General features: G+C 44.5%; 1 protein-coding gene across 1 annotated transcript in view; it reads right to left on the minus strand.

The window, feature by feature from the left end:
* Window positions 1-24,432, minus strand: part of csmd2 (CUB and Sushi multiple domains 2) — a gene marked incomplete at both ends in the record, with an annotated part of 400,982 nt that overhangs the window by 90,318 nt on the left and 286,232 nt on the right. The window contains 8 exons of the mRNA XM_083776184.1: window positions 351-420; window positions 5,147-5,265; window positions 5,658-5,762; window positions 6,294-6,390; window positions 10,589-10,713; window positions 15,582-15,785; window positions 17,090-17,185; window positions 22,933-23,046. Of these exons, the coding sequence (XP_083632310.1) occupies window positions 351-420; window positions 5,147-5,265; window positions 5,658-5,762; window positions 6,294-6,390; window positions 10,589-10,713; window positions 15,582-15,785; window positions 17,090-17,185; window positions 22,933-23,046 (930 nt within the window). The remainder of the gene's footprint in view (window positions 1-350; window positions 421-5,146; window positions 5,266-5,657; window positions 5,763-6,293; window positions 6,391-10,588; window positions 10,714-15,581; window positions 15,786-17,089; window positions 17,186-22,932; window positions 23,047-24,432) is intronic.

Consider the following 24,432-nt stretch of genomic DNA (forward strand, 5'->3'; position numbering starts at 1 on the left):
TACCTTGGGCGTGGGTGGCAGGCACGATCCCACACGAGAAGAGAGAGAAACGTGAAGGTGGAAGAGAGAGAGAGAGAGAGAGAGAGAGAGAGAGAGAGAGAGAGAGAGAGAGAGAGGAGAGGTATAGGGAGGGAGAGAGAGAGAGAGAGAGAGAGAGAGAGGAGAGGTATAGGGAGGGAGAGGATGAAGAGAGGGAGCTGGGGGAGAGAGATAAGGAGGGACAGACATAGGGCAGAAGGAAAGGGGGAAAAGGAGGAGGTGGAACGTATAGAAATAAAGAAGATAAAGAGAGAGGAAGATAAAAAGAAACGATAGAAAGGGTAAGGGAAAAGAGGTAGGGCTTTCTTTACCTATGCAGAGAGGAGGTGGATAGTTCCACCGGCGTACGGTTCCTGGCATACAGGATATGTGAGAGTTCCCCTGCAAAACACACACACACACACACACACACACACACACACACACACACACACACAAAGAACAAGAAGACCAATGCACAAAAAGAGAACGGGAAGTCAGTTAATTTGCTTCCTTCCTTGTCACTCATCTGTCGCCTCTTTGAAGCTCCCATCTCCCCCCTCTCTCTCTCTCTCTCTCTCTCTCTGTGCCACGGTCTGTTGCTGAGCCAAATGCAGTCAAATCCTAAGTCTCAATTTGACTCTAGGCGTGTACAAATGGAGATCCATTTCTACACGCTCACAGTTAAATAAACACTGAGGATTGTTACAGTGCATGTGAAGTGACAGAGAACCATGCAGCAGAGGCAACACGACAATATCAAATGATCACGCATGCACGCACACGCACACACAGAGGTGACTGACAGCTCTGATACAGATCACAGATCATTGTGCTATACTAACAAAAAAGAAACACTGACTGAGAGAGAGAGAGATCTCAGATGTTTGGCAAATTATTTCCCCCTTTTCCTCCCAATGTAGTCGATATGCCAATTCTGAATGTTCCCCACACATGATGACCCTATACAGTTGGTCATGTTGGAGGAAATAAACAGTCTCTTCTGCTACAAATCGTCAGTTTCTTTTTCTGGGTATGAAATCAATACAGGCGAGCACTCTGTGAAAACATTGGACACGTTGTTCTACAAGCTCGTCGAGTTGCACAAAAAAGCCACTTTCAATAAATAATGATGAACTTCAAATATGAATGGTGCATGCTGAGACAATGCAGTCACAGCAAGGAACTGATTTGTATCTTTATATAATATAATAGACCTATACAAGCCAGAGGTTGTGTCTACATGGACCGCACAACCACTTAACCCATTCTGGTCGGGAAACCCTTTTGGTGTTTTAAGCATTATATTATACTTTATATTATTATGCTATTGAAAAATAGAAGATCTCATAGTGCGGCACCGACTGCCACTCTACGAGCTTGTAGATCTTCTATTTTTGAAAAATGTGACGGAAATCTTTGAATATTTATTCTTTCAGAGTGAACGTTTTTAACTAAAATCTTTGCTTCTGCGGGGTCCCTGGAACAACATAATTTCGGCCAATTACATATATTTTTTGGGGTCCTTGACATGAAAATGTTTGAGAACGACTGACCTAGAAACATGGGTTTTTCATGTATTTAACCAAACAATATCACTTACACTTCATTTTACTAGGGCCTTCAAAAACCCTACTTTTCTAACAGATGGAAGGCAATTGACCTTTTCCCTTTGGAAACTGTTTTTTATTAACTGTGGTTAATATGTGTTCCGTCACTTTAAAGACACTTTTAGTCCGACATGTTTGTGCCAGCATGGGTGATTAGATCGCCATCTTGTCTTGATTGTTTAAACATGACGTCATGGGCTGCTATGCTCGATAACAGGCTTGATAAGCCCAAAGCTTATTAGGTTACTCAATAAGCTTGTTATCAGGTTTTTTCGGGTTCTGAGCTCCATCTCAATTTTTAAGTGATAATGTGTCTCACCCAGGTCCCCTTCATTTGAGACACCTGTCTTTGATTTATCACTGTGCTGAGGAAGGCTCTACCGAAACGCCTTCTCCTGCTGCCTGTACATAAAAGGTACCCAAAGGACGTTTGAAGTGAGTGCTAGTTAAATGAACTCCTCCGGACCATGCACCTGGTAAAGTACATTTGCACATATATTATATTCACCCTCTGTATTTAACCCGTGCTAACTATTAGGAGCAGTAGGCAACTATTGAGCAGCGACGACGGGGAGTGGTTGAGGACGAGTGTCATATAAGGACACTTGGACAGTAAGCCAGGACGAGCTGGGTCTCCAACCAGGAACCTTCTGTTTCCCAGACTGCTGCTCTACCACCAGCCACTGCTGCCAGGGACACTGCATTATAAATGTATTTATTCTTATGATGATAATTATTATATTATTATGGTATTTACTAGTGCTTTACCCAGTCAGCAGACTACATATAGGCCAGTCAATCTAATGTTTGACCCAAAATAAATTGCAATAGTAATCTTTCAAGGTTTTTTTTTATGATCCTTAGGGTTATTAGTGGATTATGCTAAATTCAGGGGTTGAAAGTTGGGGTACCATAACAACCTATATAAGGCAAATAAATTAAAATTTCCATTATGCTTTATGAACACTAGAGAGGTCTTCTTGGAATGATGCAAGTTGGAAATGCATGTCCCACCCAGATATTATGCCTGTGTCCCTTCTGTGTCAGGCATGACCAAATATGGAGTGTTGTGAGGTCAGAACAGGCCAGATCCATATATGGACGCTGGGTAGGCCTTTTGGGGGCGCTTCTGGACAACCGTGACACCGGGCACTGGACCCCTGCGGTGGTGTGGCATGCGTGTGTCGAATTTGAAGTCGGTGCGGCGAACGGTTCTCGAGTTATGTGGATTAGACAGACAGACAGACAGACAGACAGACAGACAAACAGTCACTTGGTGCATTTATAGAAAGATAGGGGGTTTTCATGAATCTGAATCCATTGCAAACATTAGTTTTGCACGAAAAACATTCCATTGTCAGAGTACTTGGTGCAGTATTTGTCATTCACGGGCAACAGCTGTCATTTCTTTCTGAGTTGACTTTGCAAATAATTGTGCCACACATGCCAGTTCCAGAGAAGCGCTGATCCGACTGACATCACACGCACTCCCTTGGGGCATTAGTGATACACACGCCAAATGTGAAGGAAATTGGTTGGACGGTTCTTGAGATACACGAAGGACACACAAGGACACACTCACTCACTCTTTGTGGAATTTAGAAATATATATTAAGCTTGCTTACTTGTTTACAAACGTTTTTTGAGGGACGCCCATCCTATAAACAGCCATAGTGTAGATTCTGTCTGAACATTAAACATTAAATGCCATAGACAATGAATGGAGAATTTACTTCATGTCTCTGAGCAAATCGGCTGTCGGTATGTCAGTCAAAACCCTTGGCCAATAAGCGACCACAATTATCGGTGATGTAACTAAGGTATGTTTCAATGTCGGTATAAGTATACGTACGATGAATAGAGTGCCCCTCACTTCACACAGGTGTGATTTTTTGAAGAATGTAATAACAATGCCCATTGCCTATGACTCACCATATAATATACATTACTCCATTTGTTTACTCCATAATGTTAAGTATGATATGAAAGTCAACTTGCTTGAGATTTTTTTGGGTTACATATTTATACAGTATCAGTGCATTTTAAAGTGCAGATTGATTTGAAATGTCTAGCCTAAAATTGTCCCCCCGAGAAAAGATTTAGATGATTTATTAACTGTGCAATGATGTTCAGTCAACACTGACTCATTTATTCAGGTACCTTTGATAGCATTTTAATGACTTTGCAGAAAATGTAAACAAACACAACATAACACATTATTAATAATTAATAATGGCCTCTGTATAACCCATTTATACCTGAGGACGATTCTACAAATGCTTTTTCTGAAAAACCCTTCTATGTCAGTCGTTCTCAAACATTTTCATGTTAAGGACCCCCAAAAATATATGTAATTGGCCGCCGACCCCAATCTGAAAATATGTTGTTACAGGGACCTCACCAGAAGCAAAGATTTGAGTTTGCGCGGAAAGAATATATGTTCAAAGATTTGCGCCACATTTTCATGATTAAAAAAAAAAGTTGCAGATCTACAAGCTCGTAGTGCGGCACAATTGATTGATTATTAGTCAAGAAACATCTATCCAAAAGGATAGCACCTAAAAAAGACCTTGCGGTCTTGTTTCCATTCGGATCCCATGCATTCATTCACAACACATGAATGCATGTGTGCCACGCTATGAGTGCGGTGCCGCGCTATGAGCTTGTAGATCTGCTATTTTGCAATAGCTAAGTAAAACATCATGCTTACAACACCAAAAATTGTTCCCATCCTGAGTGGGATAATAGGGCAAAAGCCATGAATAGTCAATGACATGTGTCGATGGCGGTATGGTCCTTTAATAGTTTGGCTTACTTTCTATCCTAAATAATGACTATGCAATTCATCTACGGTTAGGGAAAACACAATGACAATTCCAGTCTTCAACCATGCGTTCAAGTGAGTATATAGTACATTTATTCCTCTGGGGTTTTGAGGATTCAATCAAAAAGTTCTGAAGGCTTTATAACAGTGGCAAAAAGTAGGTCTCTGAAAACTTTTAGATTTGAGTACAAGAATGTTTTAACTCACTTGTGTGCTGTGCATACTGCGTGCATGTGTGCGTGTGTGTGTGTGTGTGCGAGAGAGAGAGAGAGAGAGAGAGAGAGGGTGCATGCACGCTTGACATACAGTAGCCTCGGTCGGTACCAGGCTTTCATTTTCGTCTGCGCAAAAAATGAAAGCCTGGAGGAACGCATTGGCCGCTCTGGTCTAGAAGTGGGAGTCAACCCTTCCGGGTGGGCGTCGCTCCAAATGATGTGACGTAGCGCTGCACTAGGGGGGAGAGGAGGGGCCGGGGGTCACTGACAGATCGGTAACATCCAATCAGGGCGTGCGCAAATCTCTGCCGCGCCGCGCCCCGCCCCTCTAGACCAGAAACCTAACACATTAGCTCATGGGTAGACATGCAGTAGTGCCTGGCCCCGCCCTGGAGGTTGGCGTTAAGGGACCTGGTAGTAGCCGTTAACCACAGTGTGGATGGAGTGGATGGAACAAGGTCAAAGGTCATGGGTCTCACCTGCAGAGTGTATCCAGGCTCGCACTGGAATGACACCACGTTGTTCATCTGAAGACGCTCCCCCAGCTTGATGCTGTTCATAGGAACCACCGGCTCTGGACAGTTGGTTAGCGACACCGCTGACCAAGGGAAACAGAAAAGAAAGAGGTTAATGCCATCATCGAGGCACTTATTAGTGGCATGTGACGAAGCTATAACTGCATGCACGTCTGTCTGTCTCTGTGTCTGTCTGTCTGTACATCTTTATCATTGAATCTCAATAATTGTGTGTTACGTGGCTAGCCGCTTATAGCCGTAGGCGGAGAGTGCAGTACAAAAGAATACACGAATGCATTACCGCTGTCAGTCACTTCTCTGTACAATGGACCCATTAATGTTGAATAAGAGTCATGTTCGAACTTGACCTCGTACAGAAACCTACTTTTCAAAATCAAATGACAAAGTGAGGCCATTTGGAATCATAAGTGAGGGTAAATGTATATGTATGATGTATAGTGCAAAGCACTCTTACTTTTGTACTCCAGTCTGAATCCAGCGGCAGATACACTGATGTCAGAGAAGAAATGGAGGTAGAGCTCATTGGACGTGCTGTTGAGGAGAGCTGGGACTGTCGTGCCTGGCAGAGAAGAGACATCGTGGCTTTAGTACTGAGCACTCTTACAGTGAATATGAAGAAAGTCATTTTTATAGCTACCTCCTCTCATTGGTTGGGTTTGTATGCACAAGCATTAATCTCTCTCTGCCCTTCGTATTGGGGTAAAACCAACATTTAAAGTTTGCGTCCAGTGAGTCAGAGACAAAATGAGAATGCTATGTTAGTATCCTCGATATTGGAGAACCTACAAACGCTCAGCACGCAGGAATCTAACCTTTAAAAAAATAAGTTCCACTGAGTATTTGCCGGAAGCGTGGCTGCAGTACACTGTGACCCATGCCATTTACGTACCTGAAGCTCCACTTAACATTGTTACAAAGCCTCACATGTGTACCAAATGTCCTCCACATTTAGTTAATAGCCATTGTTATTGAAATTCTGTAGAAACACTTTCGTCAAGTTGTGGAGGTGGAAAAAGTTGAAACTTAGACACACACACACACACACACACACACACACACACACACACACACACACACACACACACACTACCTGAGAAGCTTCCCAGCATGGTGTCTGAATTGTCCCCTCCATCAAACACCTCCAGGGAGTCCCAGTTCTGCTCGGTTACAAAGCTTATCACCTGAATCTGGGATGCGGCGGGGGGTGGGGGGGGGATACGCACAGGGGGAGGATGGAGGAAAACACACACACACACACACACACACACACACACACGCAGATGAAGGAGAAAGTAGAGAGGGATAAGAACAGAATTAGAACAAATGAATCAGAATGCAGAATAATTGATATTTTCATCGTTTGCTTGTTATCTCTCCCATGGTACCAACATATACAAGTAAAAAATAAGAAAAAGGCTGCACACTCGTAGCCACGATGCTGTATATTTATTGACAAGAATCCAACGTTTCTTCTTCTTCATTCCCTGAAGAAGACCTCCTAGGTCTAGACTCTAGGTCTAAGTGCACTCAAATGCTGAATACATAATGGGCCTTGATATGAAAAGGGTTGAAAACCACTGGTTTAGTGGAAATGCATGGAGAGTTATACAAAGCTACTGTACATCACCAATTATTATATCAGCTTGATTTCAGCTATAATTTGTCTCTGTCTCCAAAAAAGTCTAACAATGAATGTGGCTTTTTTTTTTACCTATCCTGCTAAAGGGAGATAACGAGTCCAGCATACAAGACAGTGGATGCTAAAGAGAGACAAGGTAGAATGTAAAGCATCATTCCACCATGTCTCTCTCTCTCTCTCAAACACTTGCTCGGGTGTCCGGCTTTGAAAATGTGTAGATTTCATGTGTAGAGTCCACAGATCAAAACTGCTTGTTTTGAACACAGAAAACACCATACAGTACATAGGCGCTTAGAATCTTTGCTAAATCACAAACTCCTCTGGTTTCTTTTCAGCCCACTTCATCTTCTCTCGCCATCTTCTCTCCCATGCACCTCCCCCCCCCCCTCTCTCTCCCTCTCATCCTCCCGTTCCATTCCTCCTCTCTCTCTCCTCCAACTTTGATGGCTATGGATCGGATACGAGCCAATTAAAAGGGTGGAGGGGGCCCGGCGAGTCCCAGGGAGATGAGGCAGATCACAGATGGATCTTTCATTATAGGGAGCCGCCGCAAAATGTGCCGGCGAGGCACCTCGCCCCTTTAACTTCTCGCCTAGATCGTGACACTCCAATCTAATGTGTCTGACTGTGCTAGTGGTGGAGGGCAGGGAGGGAGGACAGCAGGGGGGGAAGGGAAACGAGCAGACAGAGAGAGAGAAGGAGAGGGAGAGGGGGAGAGAGAGGGAGGGGGAGAGGGAGGGGAAGGGGGAGGGGAAGAGGGAGAGGGAGGGAGAGGGAGAGGGAGAGGGAGAGGGAGAGGGAGAGGGAGAGGGAGAGGGAGAGGGAGAGGGAGAGGGAGAGAGAGAGAGAGAGAGAGATAGAGAGAGGGAGAGGGAGAGAGAGAGGGTGAGGGAGAGAGAGACTATAAGGAAGAGGAGGAATAGGAGGAGAGCTGGACTGCAGGTATACTGAGCCAATGTGAAAAAGTCTTTCCAGTTATCATTTTGCTGTTTGCGTGCACAGGTGGCAGAGAGTTGCTGTGTGTGTGTGTGTGTGTGTGTGTGTGTGGGGGGGGGGGGGGGGGGGGGGGGGGGGGGGTAGCATACGTGTCGTGTTAGCTGACAAACATGCGCTAACACACCATATATCACGGCCGAGCTGAACCTTGCCAGGAGTGTGTGGATGTGCGCGTCAGTGAGTTGTGGTGTTTACTTTTCTCGGACACACGCACGCGCACACACACACGCGCACATGCACATGCACACGCACACGCACACACATTCGCACGTGCACGCACACACGTATGCTCTGCTCTACCCTTCTCTCCTTCTTGCTCTGATTCCTTCCCACCCGTTTGGTGGGTAGCGTAGCATGCCGATCAAGCCTGTGGGTCCCAAACCGCGTTTGACCTGCAAGGACAGTCAGCTGAGGTGCAGCGCTAATAGCTGAGGGACACCACTCAGGTCATTAGCCACGGCGTGGCTAAAGACTATAAACCTACTGCCTTTCCATCACGGCGGATCCGTGGCTGCATGGGGGACCTTGCCCCTGGGCTAACGGCGGCGGAGCTCGTGTGTACATACATCAAAGAACCTGAATTATGCATAATAAATTCACTGCACTATGGGGGAAGCGTCGATAAGTATAACGGCACATTCATACACCGTTGTACAATGCCGGTCTCGCGTGCGGGGGGAAATAGCCGATCTGCAAGCTCACGACGTGTCACAATTGTGAGCTTGTAGATTGGCTATTTTTTTCCTCCTCCCGCGTGACACTACTGCACGACAATGTCTACATCAAGGCTCAAGGTATGTCGAAGAGCCAATTATATGGATCTTTTGTCTGGGTAATGCGAGTTGTAATTCTGTAAACCCTCCTTAAATCAAATCTGGACTTTTAATGAGCTCCGTCCGCAGAGACAAAAGCCGGGCAGACTGTCAAGGGCAAAACGCTTGTTTAAAAACCTGTCCAATTTCGTACTTCTTCTTCTTCTTCATCGTGCATGTCCCCCCACCGCCGCACATGTGGGAACTGTAAATATGCCATCCCAGGTGTTAGCGGTAGCAGTGGTTCCCTACTGTCATTGCAGTGTTGTTTTTGGCTGGAATTTTTTAGATTTAGTCAGTCTTAGTCTTTTGGAAAAATGCTTAATTAGTCTTAGTCAGTCTTAGTCATTTGGAAAAATGCTTAATTAGTCTTAGTCAGTCTTAGTCATTTCTATCCTTGATAGTTTTAGTCGACGGAAACTCCTAAGGGTTTTAGTCAGTTTTAGTCATTTTAGTAAAAGGTTTTAGTCCAGTTTGTCAAAAAATTAAAAATGTCTTTAAATAAAATGTCTATAGCGTACAGGTATTAATTAGAGCTGGGACTCGATTAAAAAAATGTATCTAATGAATCAGAGGCTTTGTAGTTAATCTCGATTAATCACATTTTAATCGCATATCATTATTTGACCCAAGAACTGTGAGAGAGCCATTTTTTATGGATTTTGGTATACTAGTGAATCAATGAATAGTGAATACATAAGTTTAAGCAATAAAACATTGTTTTTGTAGTAATAATATCTCAAAATTAATAATTTATATACAGCTTTTCTGAGTACCGAAAAATGCTTTACAAGGGGGACATGAATCAAAAACAACTTTATTAAAGGAAATACAAATAAATAGCTGGGGAAAGTAATATTGAAGGTTTGGATGGTGGGGGTATGTCTCTGAGAGTTTTGGGGAATGCATCCTACAGGGTTTGGGGGGGGCTTCAATTGGTGCAGCAAATATGTGACATGACCATAAGAAAACACCTCTGTGTTTCTTCCATACAGTAACAGCCATAGCAGATTTAACATTTTATTTGGCCATAACCGTTTAGTTAGAAACCATGTCATCTGGTCGGGTACTTGAACTGCTACTGGGAGTTGGAATAACATTAGCTCTGATCCATAGTGTTAGAAGGAGGAAAGTAGGCTTTCACATCTTTTTTATGTTAAAAACGAGGGGCTGCACAGCTTCCGCGGGTGTGAGTGAGGGGAAAGGATCAAATTAAGTACCATAGAACTCCTAACTACACTATCGACCAGAGCTACTGTTGTTGATTGACGTTAGCTTCCAGGCTAGGCTCGGTGCAACATGTTTCGCATTGAGCCGACACTGGAGGCTTGACGAGGTGCGGTGATATGTGAATTCTTTATTGAATAATTGCACACAACTGTGCTGTAATCCACGCTATCATCGGATAGCCTTTTAAATCCTATTTCCAATCCACGAGGACAAGCAAAGTGATCTCAGCGGAGTCAGCGGTGCCGGCTTCCCCCAGTCTGGTGGAGGACACGCACACGCACACGGAGTCGAAATGGGACGGTGTGTGTGTGTGTGTGTGTGTGCATGCATGCAGATGGGCGTGACCAACTAGGAAAGGAGAATGGACAGGAGGTTAGCGGCGAGAGCAGTGACATTATTGGCGGAACATTTTCATGCATTTGTTCGTCAATCCACTAACATTTTCGTGTAGCCTCGTCTTGTCAACAATAACACACACACGTCTCGTCATCGTCATCAAACAGAGCTACGGTATTTAGCTCGTCAGTGTCAGTCTTGTCCCGAATTATTTTAGTGTCGTTCGTTTTAGTCAGTCTTAGTCCTGGAAAAAGGGGCGTTGACGTCGTCATTTACGTTATCGTCAGTCCTGACGAAAACAACACTGTGTCATTGCTTATCCAACTTAAGGACTTCCATACTAGATTCTGCTATTAACTCAAAGAGTCCAACCTGGATCCCGGATCCTTCTGGAACAGTGATCTTCCAGACACAGTTGAGGCTGTTGAGGTATGGCTCGGGGAACCCGGGCGACAAGATGGTTCCCGTCCGCTGGGTGAGATTCCCCCCGCATGGCACTGCAGGACAGGAGGACAGGGAGGACAGACAGGGACAGGGGGGCAGAGGAGGGGAGACAGGGACAGGGAGGACAGAGGGGAGACAGGGACAGGAGGACAGAGGAGGGGAGACAGGGACAGGGAGGACAGAGGAGGGGAGACAGGGACAGGGGGGACAGAGGAGGGGAGACAGGGACAGGAGGACAGGGAGGACAGAGGAGGGGAGACAGGGAGAGGGGGAAAGAGGAGGGGAGACAGGGACAGGAGGACAGGGAGGACAGAGGAGGGGCGACAGGGACAGGAGGACAGAGGAGGGGAGACAGGGACAGGGGGGACAGAGGAGGGGAGACAGGGACAGGAGGACAGGGAGGACAGAGGAGGGGAGACAGGGAGAGGGGGAAAGAGGAGGGGAGACAGGGACAGGAGGACAGGGAGGACAGAGGAGGGGAGACAGGGACAGGAGGACAGGGAGGACAGAGGAGGGGAGACAGGGACAGGAGGACAGGGAGGAGAGAGGAGGGGAGACAGGGAGAGGGGGAAAGAGGAGGGGAGACAGGGACAGGAGGACAGGGAGGACAGAGGAGGGGAGACAGGGACAGGAGGACAGGGAGGACAGAGGAGGGGAGACAGGGAGAGGGGGAAAGAGGAGGGGAGACAGGGAGAGGGGGACAGAGGAGGGGAGACAGGGACAGGGGGGACAGGGAGGACAGAGAAGGGGAGACAGGGAGAGGGGGAAAGAGGAGGGGAGACAGGGACAGGGGGGACAGGGAGGACAGAGGTGGACAGGGAGGCTCGGATCAGTGGATTTGGCATGTTCATCATACATTAGGCACGTTACTCCGAGTCATGGGTGTTATTTCAGCAAATTATAGAGGCGTGCAAAGAGACTGGACCATTTATTGTTATTATTATTTTTTCTTCTTTTTTGTGAATATAAATCCAGGCATGCATGCTTGAAAATGGTCCATTGTTAAAGATGGAGTGCCATGATTTTGTTTCACCCTAAAACATGATCATCAGATCTTATTGTTGAGTAAGAAAGTGTACAGTATTAATTAAAATGTCGTTTTTATTGAGTATGCCTGGTTTGCCTGGTGGGTGGTGATGGGTGGTGATCCACCTGAACTTAAGCCGCACCCACAGCTGTAGTTGTATGATAAAGGGGGAGGGATCACAAAGGGAATACATCATTGGACATAAAAACGACTCCAGGGTGTCTAATGAAGTACTGTCACCTCATATACACATGAAAAACTGGAAAAATTGTGGCACTCCATCTTTAACATATTTGTCATTACTCCACGTTGCTGGCCTAGACAGATGAGGCAGAACATTCAACTCCAATTATGAGTTAAATACCAACAATATATACCTAATACAATGGTTATATTATAAATATATACCTAATACAATGGTTATATTATAAATATGTATACCTAATACAATGGTTATATTATAAATATATACCTAATACAATGGTTATATTATAAATATATACCTAATACAATGGTTCCCAAACTTTTCAGCCCGTGACCCAAAAGAGAAATTAGATATTCGCCCGGGACCCAAACTAGTGGAAATAGCCGATCTACAAGCTCACAGCGTGGCTATTTTCACTCTATGAAATGTCTTAGATTTTTCTTTCATTTCATCACATTACTGATTAACGATTCATTCATGAACATTTTGTTTTTGAAATAATAATTAAAAACCAATAGGAAACAAATAACTAAGGGGACCCATAACAACATGTCCGTGACCCACAAATGGGTCCCGAACTGTTTGGGAACCAGACAGTGCCCTGATGTTCATCTGCTTGTGTGGCGCTGTCCATGGTGCTGAAGGCGTGGCGCTATCCATGGTGCTGAATGTGTGGGACTTGGTTATAATAGTGAAGGTGTGGCGCTATCCATGGTGCTGAATGTGTGGGACTTGGTTATAATAGTGAAGGTGTGGTGCTATCCATGGTGCTGAATGTGTGGGACTTGGTTATAATAGTGAAGGTGTGGCGCTATCCATGGTGCTGAATGTGTGGGACTTGGTTATAATAGTGAAGGTGTGGCGCTATCCATGGTGCTGAATGTGTGGGACTTGGTTATAATAGTGAAGGTGTGGCGCTATCCATGGTGCTGAATGTGTGGGACTTGGTTATAATAGTGAATGTGTGGGACTTGGTTATAATAGTGAAGGTGTGGTGCTATCCATGGTGCTGAATGTGTGGGACTTGGTTATAATAGTGAAGGTGTTGCGCTATCCATGGTGCTGAATGTGTGGGACTTGGTTATAATAGTGAAGGTGTGGCGCTATCCATGGTGCTGAATGTGTGGGACTTGGTTATAATAGTGAAGGTGTGGTGCTATCCATGGTGCTGAATGTGTGGGACTTGGTTATAATAGTGAAGGTGTGGCGCTATTCATGGTGCTGAATGTGTGGGACTTGGTTATAATAGTGAAGGTGTGGCGCTATCCATGGTGCTGAATGTGTGGGACTTGGTTATAATAGTGAAGGTGCGTGACTGGGCTTTTGTGTCGCTCTCCATGGTCCTGAATAGCAAATGAATGTAGAGCCTATGCCCTATGGCATGGGTAAATACAGTAGCATGCATGTCACGAAAACGTGATCAAAAGTGTACTTTTCATTCCTATATGATTTCTATTCTACCACCCCATAACCCATTTTGACCTGAGATCAGATTCTAAAAATGTCTTCTAAATCCTGACAGTTTTCTGAAAAAGCTATGTTTCTATGTCAGTCGTTCTTCGATTTTTCAAAAATAGCAGACCTACAAGCTCGTAGCGTGCCACTCGGTGGCGCGCTATGAGCTTGTAGATCTGCTATTTTTCAATAGCTAAAGCATAACATGATGCTAACACCAAAAGGGGTTCCCACCCAAAATGGGTTAAAACAAAAGAAAATCCAAAGTGAATTTAAGATTATATATATATAACACGTTCCCTCCCATTCACAAGTTAATTGATGTACAGCAGCTTCCCCTCCCAATAACGAGTTACAAGAGTTACGTTTTCATTGTTTAATTCGCGTTTTTAATTCGTTTCAAGACTTCCATCGGACAAAGTGGAATAGGAGAAGCGTTTTGATGATGTCATAGGAGAAAACATCCGTCGCACTGGCATGCAAAGGGTTCTGGGAAATTGAGGCCCAATGTGGTGGTGCGGTGCGGGCGCGTTCCTCCTCCACTCTGTGTTGTTGATCGCCACTTTGGCTTATCAATCGACACTACGGCAAGCGATTAAGGTGGATTATCATGAAACGGAACGATGATGTCGGCACGGTGGTACTTCAAAGGTTAGTGAAAACTAGGCAGGGAGATGGAGCTCATGATTATTTAATCCCGCAGTCAAACTGTGCAGAGCAGTGCAGCTGTAGCAGAGGACATTACATCCTTGACCTGATCAAGTCTCATCCCCGATTCCCCGGTAGTTTCACCACACACAGGTGCGCTGATGATATGTTCCAAATGTTTAATTCCGTGAAGTAAATTAGTGGCTATATTTGTACTTCTGAGCAATGTATTTCTGTGATACAATATTTGTTCTACCGAAATACTATCACCCAATTTACGCCTAATATACTCACAGAAGGTACAATTGGACTCTCATGGGTGAGTTATGCCAACACTTACTGTTTACACAGAGAGAAGACTAACTAGAAATGCACTCTGTCGAGGTGCCAACGTGCACCTTGCACACAAGTAGGCCATACATGGCCTACTTGCAGCGCATGCACTTGCAGTACATGCAGTGCATGCTCGCGCACGCACACACACAAACCGGCACTAACAAGTGGGCAGCGGTGTAAAGTATAACTAAGTACATTTACCGTACAAGTACCGTACAATTTACTCACTATGGGACCCTGACGAAGGCTGGTTGCCGAAACGCGTTGGACCTCCCTTTTTTTGCGTAATGATCTTTGCCATGCAAATAAAGGCTTTTTTCACCTTACTGGCACAGAGTGCCTTGGATCCTCTTCTTTATTTTCATGGTTTAACCTCGCCAACGAGCACCTGTATTCAGTTCAACACACAAAGGGCCACGGCAGCGCTCCCTTCCTCTATTCAAGGTACTGTGCAATTTATTTGAAAACTTTAGTTAATGATTACTTTGGAGATTTTGATTTTGATTAGAAAACATACACACTTCACATTTTGGTCATTTGAAGATTTGAAGGTTATTTTCAAAATATTTTGTACACATTACAACGTGGACACTCTGAAATATGCTCATATTACTATTACTCATATTCTTGTACTTTTAGTACTTTAAGTACATTTTGATGCTGAAACTTTTGTACTTTTACTCAAGCGCATCTTGAATACAGGACTTACTTCACTCAAGTACGACATTTGAGTGCTTTTTCCCACCACTGCCACGAGGCCACCCACACACTGATACAGAACCACCCACCCTGTAGCTCAGCTGCCAAACAGTGGACACATAATATGTACAGTATGCACACACACCCACACACACACTTACACATACTTGTTTTGCTGGATGCACATCTGGCGACAGCACTCGAGCACAGAGGTGAGCATCTGCTCAACTGTGTGTGCTGCGTGCGTCTGTGTGCGCGAGCGTGTTCCGCCCACGTGGGTGTGCATAACCCCCCCGATAGTGTATGTGCCACCTGTGTGTCGCCTGGTTGAGTTTCGCTGTACCCGCCGCAGGCAATGTCTGGCAGCCCTGCATCTGTCTAGTTAGACACTCCACACTTTGGGAATATGACAAAGACAAATGGAAAATGACACACGGAAATATATCGAAAAACGGACAAGCGCTTCGTACGAGTGTGTGTGTGTGCGCGTGTGTCTGCGTGTGTGTGTGTGTGTGTGTGTGCGTGCGCGCCCCGCCCTCCAAACATCCTACCTATGCAGCTGGGTATGGTGCTGTTCCACTGTGCCAGGGCGTTTGGCACCGTCAGACACTCGATGGCGCCGGAGCCCTCCAGCGCGTAGCCCGGGCTGCATTCGAAGCGGATCACGGCACCCACGGCAAAGTTGTTGCCCATGCGCCGCCCGTTGCGGGGCTCGGGGACCGAGCTGCACTGCGTGGCGCTGGTCCTTGGCACGGCTAAGCACGGGAGGAGAAAGATGATGGATGAAGGAATGAAAAAAATAAATAAAAGATGGGCGATTAGAGGACAAAGGAGGACAGCTCGCAACCCGCAGCACTGACATCAATGCATTGATTTTTAAGAAGGAAAAACTAAGTATATCTAAAGAGGATATTCAGCTATATCTTTTACCACCGAATGGTTTTGCGTTGCTGTTTTTGTGTCAAAAAATAAAAACGTCACACGGACACATAGGTGAACACATAGGTGAACACGGACATTGCTGTTCCTTGGAGTGGTTGCACCACTCAAAAAATTAAAAAGGATAAACGTAAATTATTAATTAAACTTTCTGTATAGCTGCATTGGCCTTTGGATATCTGTAGCGAATGTGTTTTCTGGTGCATTGTTCATGGAGCATGTACAGTAAACAACGGCGTAGAACCAAATCAACATGCCTACAGATGCAGTACAGTTACACTGTAAACTCGTAATTAGATTCTGAGAGCGTATACAATTAGTTCCATTAATGGTCCATTAGCCAAATGGACCTGGAAGGGTCCAAATCCTGAACAAACGGAACAAACCATTCTGTTCCATATGCACACTCACACACACACTGATGTGCGTGCGTGCATGCGTGAGTGCGTGCATGTGTGCGTGCGTGTGTGTACGTGCGCGTGTGTATGTGTATGTCACCCCTCACTAGTGTGTCTGCCACCCGTGTTTCGCATGGTTGAATTCCACTGTACTGCTGCAGGCAATGTCTGGCAGCCTCCATCTGTCTGGGAGTGGCTAGTACACTCATATACAGTATGCATGACGTTTAGGCTATTCACTCCTGTCCTGGAAATGGAACCATGGGAAGGTTGGAACTTTAACAGCCAATGTGAGTAGTACATTGTGCCTTTCCTGAAACTGGCTAACTACTATTGTGACTGAGAACAGCGAGGAATGTCTGTGGTTGAGCATTCTCTCGTTACACACTGAACACAGCATGTGCGCAATTGATTTGATTGATAGGCCTACTTAGGGGCCTAAATTAATGTAGCTATAGTATTCTGATAAACATTCATTATGTGCATTTTTCAATTCGGGTTGGGTGTGTAGATCATCATCAACTGTAGTACAGCCATAGGCTATGTCGTATAAATAAATAATTAAAATAATAAAACCAAAGGAGACTCCAGACTCGACTTAAAAGACTTGAGACTTGACTTGTACTCGACCACCGCGAGAGAGAGAGAGAGAGAGAGAGAGAGACAGAGAGAGAGAGAGAGAGAGAAGAGAGAGAGAGGCATGCATGCGTGCGACGCCTCACCCTGATAAACCAGATGGAATCCTTTGGAGCTGGCTTGACCTTTGGAGGTGAAGCGAATGAGGACCTGGTTGGTGGTTGCCAGTGGCAATGACTCGCCTATAAAGGGGAAACAAAGTTAACATCAGAGTTTGTAATTATAATCGATTTCTCTGAAGCAAGATGTTGCCTTGGAAGATAACACGGTCAAAGGCCACTGACCACTGTCTGACCAGTGTTCACGGGGGAGTCGCCTTCAAGTTGCCTGTTTTGTCATTAGTTTTCATTTCGTTAACTTGTATTTTGGCATACACCCAGAACACCCTGCAGCCTGCACTGTCCCTTTTCATGTTACTTTCGGATTTTACAATGGAAGCCATGAGCGACGTGAAGCTACAAAGCAAATCAGACGTTTGTAGCTGTTACAAAAGATACAAATTGAAGTAGAGCTGGATTCAAATTCCAGATGCAAACCTACAGCAGTAGCTCCATGAGGCAAATAGCAGATCTACAAGCTCACACTGTCGTGATGCGATGCTAGCTTGTGACGTGCGGCGTGCAGATCAGCTATTTTCGGTGAGCATGGATTAAGCGTCGCAGTTCCACGTGGTGCGTGGTTGGAAAGCTGCTAATGACAATAGTCTGACAGCGGAAAGACGATGAGATCAGTGGGAAAAGGTCGATACAGACCTGTCGTCAAACGTGGAAACCACCTCCTCCAGAGACGCTACGTTTTAATTGGGTAGATTCTTACTTTATGCATCCTCACGGGGACATTAAGGTGTTACAGCAGCTCATATCTCTGACAACAACAACAAAATAAGTGACAAGCAGGCTCGAAGAACAAACGAAGCGACGGCCTATAATAAAAACTATAAAAAGTGGCGCCTGTAACGTTATATAACAGTCCAGGAGTTAAAACCTGATGTGGTTCACTGTAAACATTCAAAGCACATGTCAGCGTCATAGCGTTCCATTCAATATCTGTTCATGGCTTTGGTCACGGTTTTATTGTTGACAATAACGTAATGTTGAAGTAGAACGTAACAATGCAAACAGTTAAACAGAATTAAACAGAATAAAGAGTACGTTGACATACCGTGTTGAAATTAACCGTGTGAATTGGGGTCCCAGATACAATATATTTAACATAGCTTAAATTAGAACAGCATATGTATAGGCTAAGTAATGGTGCTACTGCTGTCATAATATATGTTAGCCTCTTTGATGGATTTCCTGTCATGAAAACAACAGACAGATGACATGACACAAAGTGGCATCATATTGGCGCTGTTGGGCAGACATCTTGCACAGTATCATCATTTGACATGCTGTAAACTATTTCATAAGATAGATAATAATAATAATAATAATAATAATAATAATAATAATAATAATAATAATAATAATAAAACTTTCATGACATGAAATGCAGCTCAAAGTGCTTTACAGAGCAATGGAGAAAAATAAATAAAGAAAAGCAATGACATTAATGTAATTGTACAGTATACTAAAATTGTGACGATCTGCTGTGATGAAAATGTATGCCCAAAAATGTGCATATGCACTCCATGCTGTATGTGCATTTTCTCCCAAGGGCTGCGGTGGTCCACACACCTATTAGGACATTTTAACATGGGGTTTAATCAAAAGTATAAACAAGAGCTCGTAAATTGGATCCAATGGAACAAAGGTTTATTTTCCTATTTTGTCGCCACCCAAAAGCGATTCATACATTTAACATTGTTTAATCTAACAGTGTTTAATCAACAAGGGCGCTCCTCTAACACTTAGGCCACCACTGCCCATCTGTGCGTGCTTTCCTGACTCCTCATGTGTGTTTGTGTACCACCCCTCAGTCCCTTTACATTTGGGTGCCCTTGAGGCAACCCCGTCAACAGTTTGTTCCCGTCGGTGTCCTGATCGAACTCGGACGGCACAGTCCCGCAATTTACTCCGGTTTTCACCGCGGGGGGCCGCAAGGCATGCTGGGTAGATTATTAAGAGGAAGTCTTTGCTGTCGTGGTGACAGTGTTTCATAATGCCTGAGTGGGCAGCTATTAATCCAGACAGAAGAAACAAGGTGTGTCAGCGGGTGACTCCATATGAATGATCCAACTACTGTGGTAGGGACAGCCATGCCGTGAAAAATGAACTAACAAGCATGTAAAACGTGATGAGCCGAGTTCTCAGCTTCCGCTTGAATAATTTGTTGGGGCCGTAACTGGCTGAGGTAGAGAGAGAGGCTGTGTGGTAAATCAGAAGTTAAGTGGTTCGCCTCCCTTTTCTGCCCATGCGGGCGTGTTGATGTGTCCCTGTCTGAGCAAGACACTCAGCATAGTATAGTGACCCCTGACAGTCCAACCAAATGACTAGAGGGAAACTAGCTAGATGATCTAAGCTGGCAACACGCTGGAAGCTTTTAGATCGTCCTTGTAGAAACTAGGGCAGATTCACACTATGGTCCTAGGTTATGCACTCGGGACCACTTGGCAGATGTTGTGGTGTGAATGCTGTGTACCGTTCCCCGGAGCGGACCACCCAACCGTTCCCGGGACCGCATGGAGGTAGTCTCGGGACCGATTGAAGCGTACTCGGATACGGATCGATGCAATGTGAAAGCATTGAATACAGTTAGAATCATTGGCCAATGTGAATCTGCCCTCACATGCCCAGAATCAGGACATCCGGATTCATGTGTTTAAAAGTCTTTGTTCAATGGGTTTAATAAACATAACATTTCCAGGTAGGTGACAAGAGTTCAGCCAAACAGGAGAGAGTAGCCATTTATCAGCCTAATTTTTATAGTGGTCCAGTTACAAATTTGTCTGCTCATTTTGTGTCACAATTTACAATTCCACTTGTTTAATCTGTATCCTGGCTGAGTTCTCTATCCTGATTGGATACAATTGGTAAAAAAAAATGCATTTTCTGTTTAATAAAAATCTGGAGAGACATGGAGACTCATGTTACTGAACAAACACTCGATAGCAATGAGTACTATCACAATATAGAGCTTTTTAACACTAATTTTAAGAAAATCACTTACTCTTTCTCATTATGTAGAAACAAAAACTGTACAAAAGCACATAATAATGCATTTCCAGTACGTTATCTCAGCTTCTTGCTCCATGTCACAGGACACTGATACAGAGCCACTGTTAACTGAATCAAATCTCTGAAGTTCATGTGAGCTCACTTTTCAATGGCAGGCTGGTTCACACAGTCAGCAGGTTGGGCTGCCATGCACTGCTCAAGGACAGTTTGGGCTTTTGAGGTACTTTGGCAAATTACAACGGCGCAATCTTTCTAAAGCAGACCTATATCCTCTCTGCACTTGAACGGGATTAAGTAAAGTGGGGATTGGGGATTATATACTTTGGAAACCGTATTTTACACTTTGCAAATGAATGATTATCGGGGAGTACGGTGACAGTGTAACACAGATAATGTGAAGTGCGCTGATGTTACCCGCAGAGAGGTGGTCAAATTGAATTGAAGATGAACGAAAATTTACTTTCCAATCACATTTTAAATGAGGACCAAGTTAGTAACAAAGGGCTTGGTTGAAATCAATTTAGAAATTAGCATTTAGATTTAAATTTCTCTATTGACTCTTTTTGTACCACGTCACCCGCCCCACCGTTATCTTTCCTGCACTTCATAGTGGTCCATTTATTCAACCCGTTTCTTTCCTCTAATTTCCACGTGTTTATCTACACTGCCTCCGTTAAATCCGCGACCACTACCTTTCACTTTCCTGCGAAAAAGAGCGATCCGTCCCGCCATGCCACGCCAGACGGAAAAGACCCAATGACACAGTGTTGATGTTGACAGAAAGTTTTTTTTATTTTAGTTTTAGTCACAGTCTCTTGGATAGCTTTCATATAGTTTTAGTCACATTTTAGTCACCTGGAATGTTTTAGTGTTAGTCTAGTTTTAGTCGACTAAATATAATACGATTTTAGTCGACTAAATCTACAGTTGATTTAATCGACTAAAAATTATTTTGGAGGGCCTTGATGCCATCCTAATGACTATTTTACACTTTCAACATGCAAGTGTACAATGACTTGTGTCTTTTACTTATTCTGGATCTCTATAGCTACTCCTAACATTTTAGTCTATAGTTTGTATTTGTTGACGAAATTGTCAATGTATTTAGTCATCATAGCTCAGTTTTCAAAACTAACACTACAATGACGAAAACAATGCCGAGGATCGAGTGAGAGTCCAATATCTCCTTAGTGCTTGCCTGGTGTATATTACCAACACAATCACTCCACCTCAGTGTTGTTTTTGACAGTACATTTTGATTTTAGTTTTAGTCATATAGTCTTTTGAATAATTAATTTAGTTTTAGTCACATGTTCTAGTGTTAGTCGACTAAATGTCATACGATTTTAGTCGACTAAATCTACAGTTGATTTAGTCGACAAAAATGTTGGTTGCATGCTGAAAATAGCAGATCTACAAGCTCACAGTCACAACGCGTCGCAGTGCGACGAGCTGCGTCAATATATTTAGTCTTAGTTTTTTAGTCATCATAGATTCGTTTTTATTTAGTTTTTATTTGGTGAAAAATGTAGTCGACGAAAACAACACTGCTCCACCCACACCATCATGGTGGTGGAGTAATTATGCAGTGCCATGCACCACCTAAATGTTACGTCCTGGCGTGGACATAACTTGTCTAGTGTACTTGTCTAGTAGGTGAAATCCCAACATTCTATATTTTTTGTGTCAGGTGCTACAGTATGCATGTGTGCACATAATTATGCATATTCATGTATGCATAATGTATGTGCTGATGATGTGTGGGACACATTAACCATTTTCATGCATAATGCATGTTACTGTATGCACACGTGCATAATGTTTAGAGGCTCTCTGTGTGTGTGTGCGTGTGTGTGTGTGTGTGTGTGTGTGTGTGTGTGTGTGTGTGTGTGTGTGTGTGTGTGTGTGCACGTGTGGGTGGGACTCCTCTTTCTTCACCCTCCCACAGTGTCTAGTCACTAAGCTAAGCTGACCCCCCTCAAGAAAAAGAAAAAAACAAGAAACAACCCTGCACACTCTCTCTCGCTCAACCCTCGCCCTGCATCGATGGGAGGTTCAGCACAACCATTCAAGTTGTCCGTTTTGTTAAACCTCTCAATTAACCTGCTGCCTTTCAATTCCCAGAACACACCTCCATCCTCCGGCCTCGGCTAGCTTTTCAACTGGACTGCCTTTTTTTCTGTAGCCCTCTAAAAAAAAAACAACATTTTGAGTTAAACGACAATTATTTACAGTGGGGAAAACCCAAACCTACCCAAATTATTTGTCAGAACATAAGGGTGTCAGAACATAAGTGCACCTCTGTGTCATACTCGTGCTGTATAGGTTCACCTGCAATGTCAATGCGTATGTACTGTGTTGTGTGCATTTCAGTTGCCATGTGTGTGCGCACGTTTGGAGCCAGCCGGTCTAGCATGTTACCCCAGTGCCTCTTTAGTTGTTGTTATCGTCTCCATTGACTCCTGTTCATAGCTCTCAGGGGCCCACCTACCACCACGGCAGCTCTGCCTGTGTCAGCACTTTTGCTTAGAGGTTTAACAGGGACCCCACAATGTGTGGTCTGGCTCAAACAACACTTTATTTACCCTCCTGTCATGTTTGGGAGAAAAAAATTACGGAAGATCGAAGACGATAGTTAAATCACACTCGTCCCTCCGGATCCCGCCGCTGCTGCTGATGAACACCTCCAGTAGTACGCTGTACCGTCGCACGTGCTGCTTCATGCAAATGGTCCCTTGTTGTGGTTGCGTTTGTGGTTGCGTGTGTGCGTGCGTGCGTGTGTGCATGCGTGTGTGCATGCGTGTGTTTACCTGTGTGCGCTCCAGACAGGGAACTCAGTACCCGGGCATGCTGCGTAGGACCGTCGTACACCTCTACCACGTCGTTCAGAGCCGTCTGGAAGTAGGTGAACTGGCTGAACACCACTGATGAAGGGGAAGGACAAATAAAGAGGATCAAAACATGGGCCACGTCAGAGAAACATACTGTAGGCAAAATTACACACGCATGATTTGCTGAGGTAATATGCCCCAAAGTTTCCAAATGTTGCCATCTAACCTCTACAGTAGTTACAGCTGGTGGAGTTGGAGCTAACCAGCAATTATTGTATGTTTTGGGAATTACTTCTTCCTACAGGTGTTCCTACAGGAGTCAGCATTGGATCCAAAATGTCTCCCAGTTTGTCGGACTGTTGGAGCATGACGTCATTGAACCCCAGTAAGCATTCAATACGTTGTGTCATACAAGAGATGATACGTACTGTGCATGTACTTAACTTTATGAATACACAAAACGCACATTTAAGATTGACAATGGCCTTCATCTGCGTCTCTGTGATGTTGTTCTCGCTATCAGTATTCCACCTCTTGGGGTCCGTCCGGGGCCAATTACATATAATTCGTCCTTAACATGAAATCGTTTGAGAACCACTGACATAGAACAGTAGAATACGCACACCGACCGGCTGAATACTTCAGTAGAAGATGGATGGAGCCCGCACACCATAGGTTGAGCAATCTGACGTTTCCATCTATGTGATCTTCATCAGGTCATGTCTCAACCACTGACATAGAAACATGGGTTTTTCAGAAAACGGTTAGGATTTAGAAGCCTTTTAGAATCGGCCTCAAGTCTAAATGGGTTTAGCCTGAGCTAACGTGTTAGGTTTCTGGTCTAGAGGGGCGGGTCGCGGCTGAGATTTGCACAGGCCCTGATTGGATCTCATCGATCTGTCCGTCACCCCCGGCCCCTCCTCTCCCCCCTAGTGCAGCGCTACGTCACATCATTTGGAGCGACGCCCACCCGGAAGGGTTGACTCCCACTTTTAGACCAGAGCGGCCAATGCGTTCCTCCAGGCTTTCAATTTTTGCACCAACAAAAATGAAAGCCTGGTACCGAGGATAAAATGGGTTAAGCTTCACGAGATTGAGTGTGTTGTCTGTTACAGCTGCAATGCCTTCTATGTCATCTTGTTGGTTGTATAAGATGAGTGTCTCTCAGTGCTCGGACTGATGAAGAGCATGTAGCTCAAAGAGTCACCGATGTTTTTTGGGTGCAATGAAGCACTACGGCGTGCAAGCGTTTTATATTATTTCTATAATGTGTTTTCCGTTCATCCTGCACTGACAGTCGCTCGGCACAGCCCAATTTTGGGTTTGGGATGTGCATGTCTGTCTTCTTTTCCATTCACCCTCTAAGCTTCAAAGAAATACACTCATGATAGCAGGGTCCACTTCCAAAAGAGCATGACAGATGATAGCACAGGAGATGACAGCACTACCAAGGACTGCTATTGCGCAGCAAAAACCAGC

The sequence above is a fragment of the Protomyctophum parallelum genome (genome assembly GCF_964188405.1).
Source record: "Protomyctophum parallelum genome assembly, chromosome: 1".
Taxonomy (NCBI): Eukaryota; Metazoa; Chordata; class Actinopteri; order Myctophiformes; family Myctophidae; genus Protomyctophum; species Protomyctophum parallelum.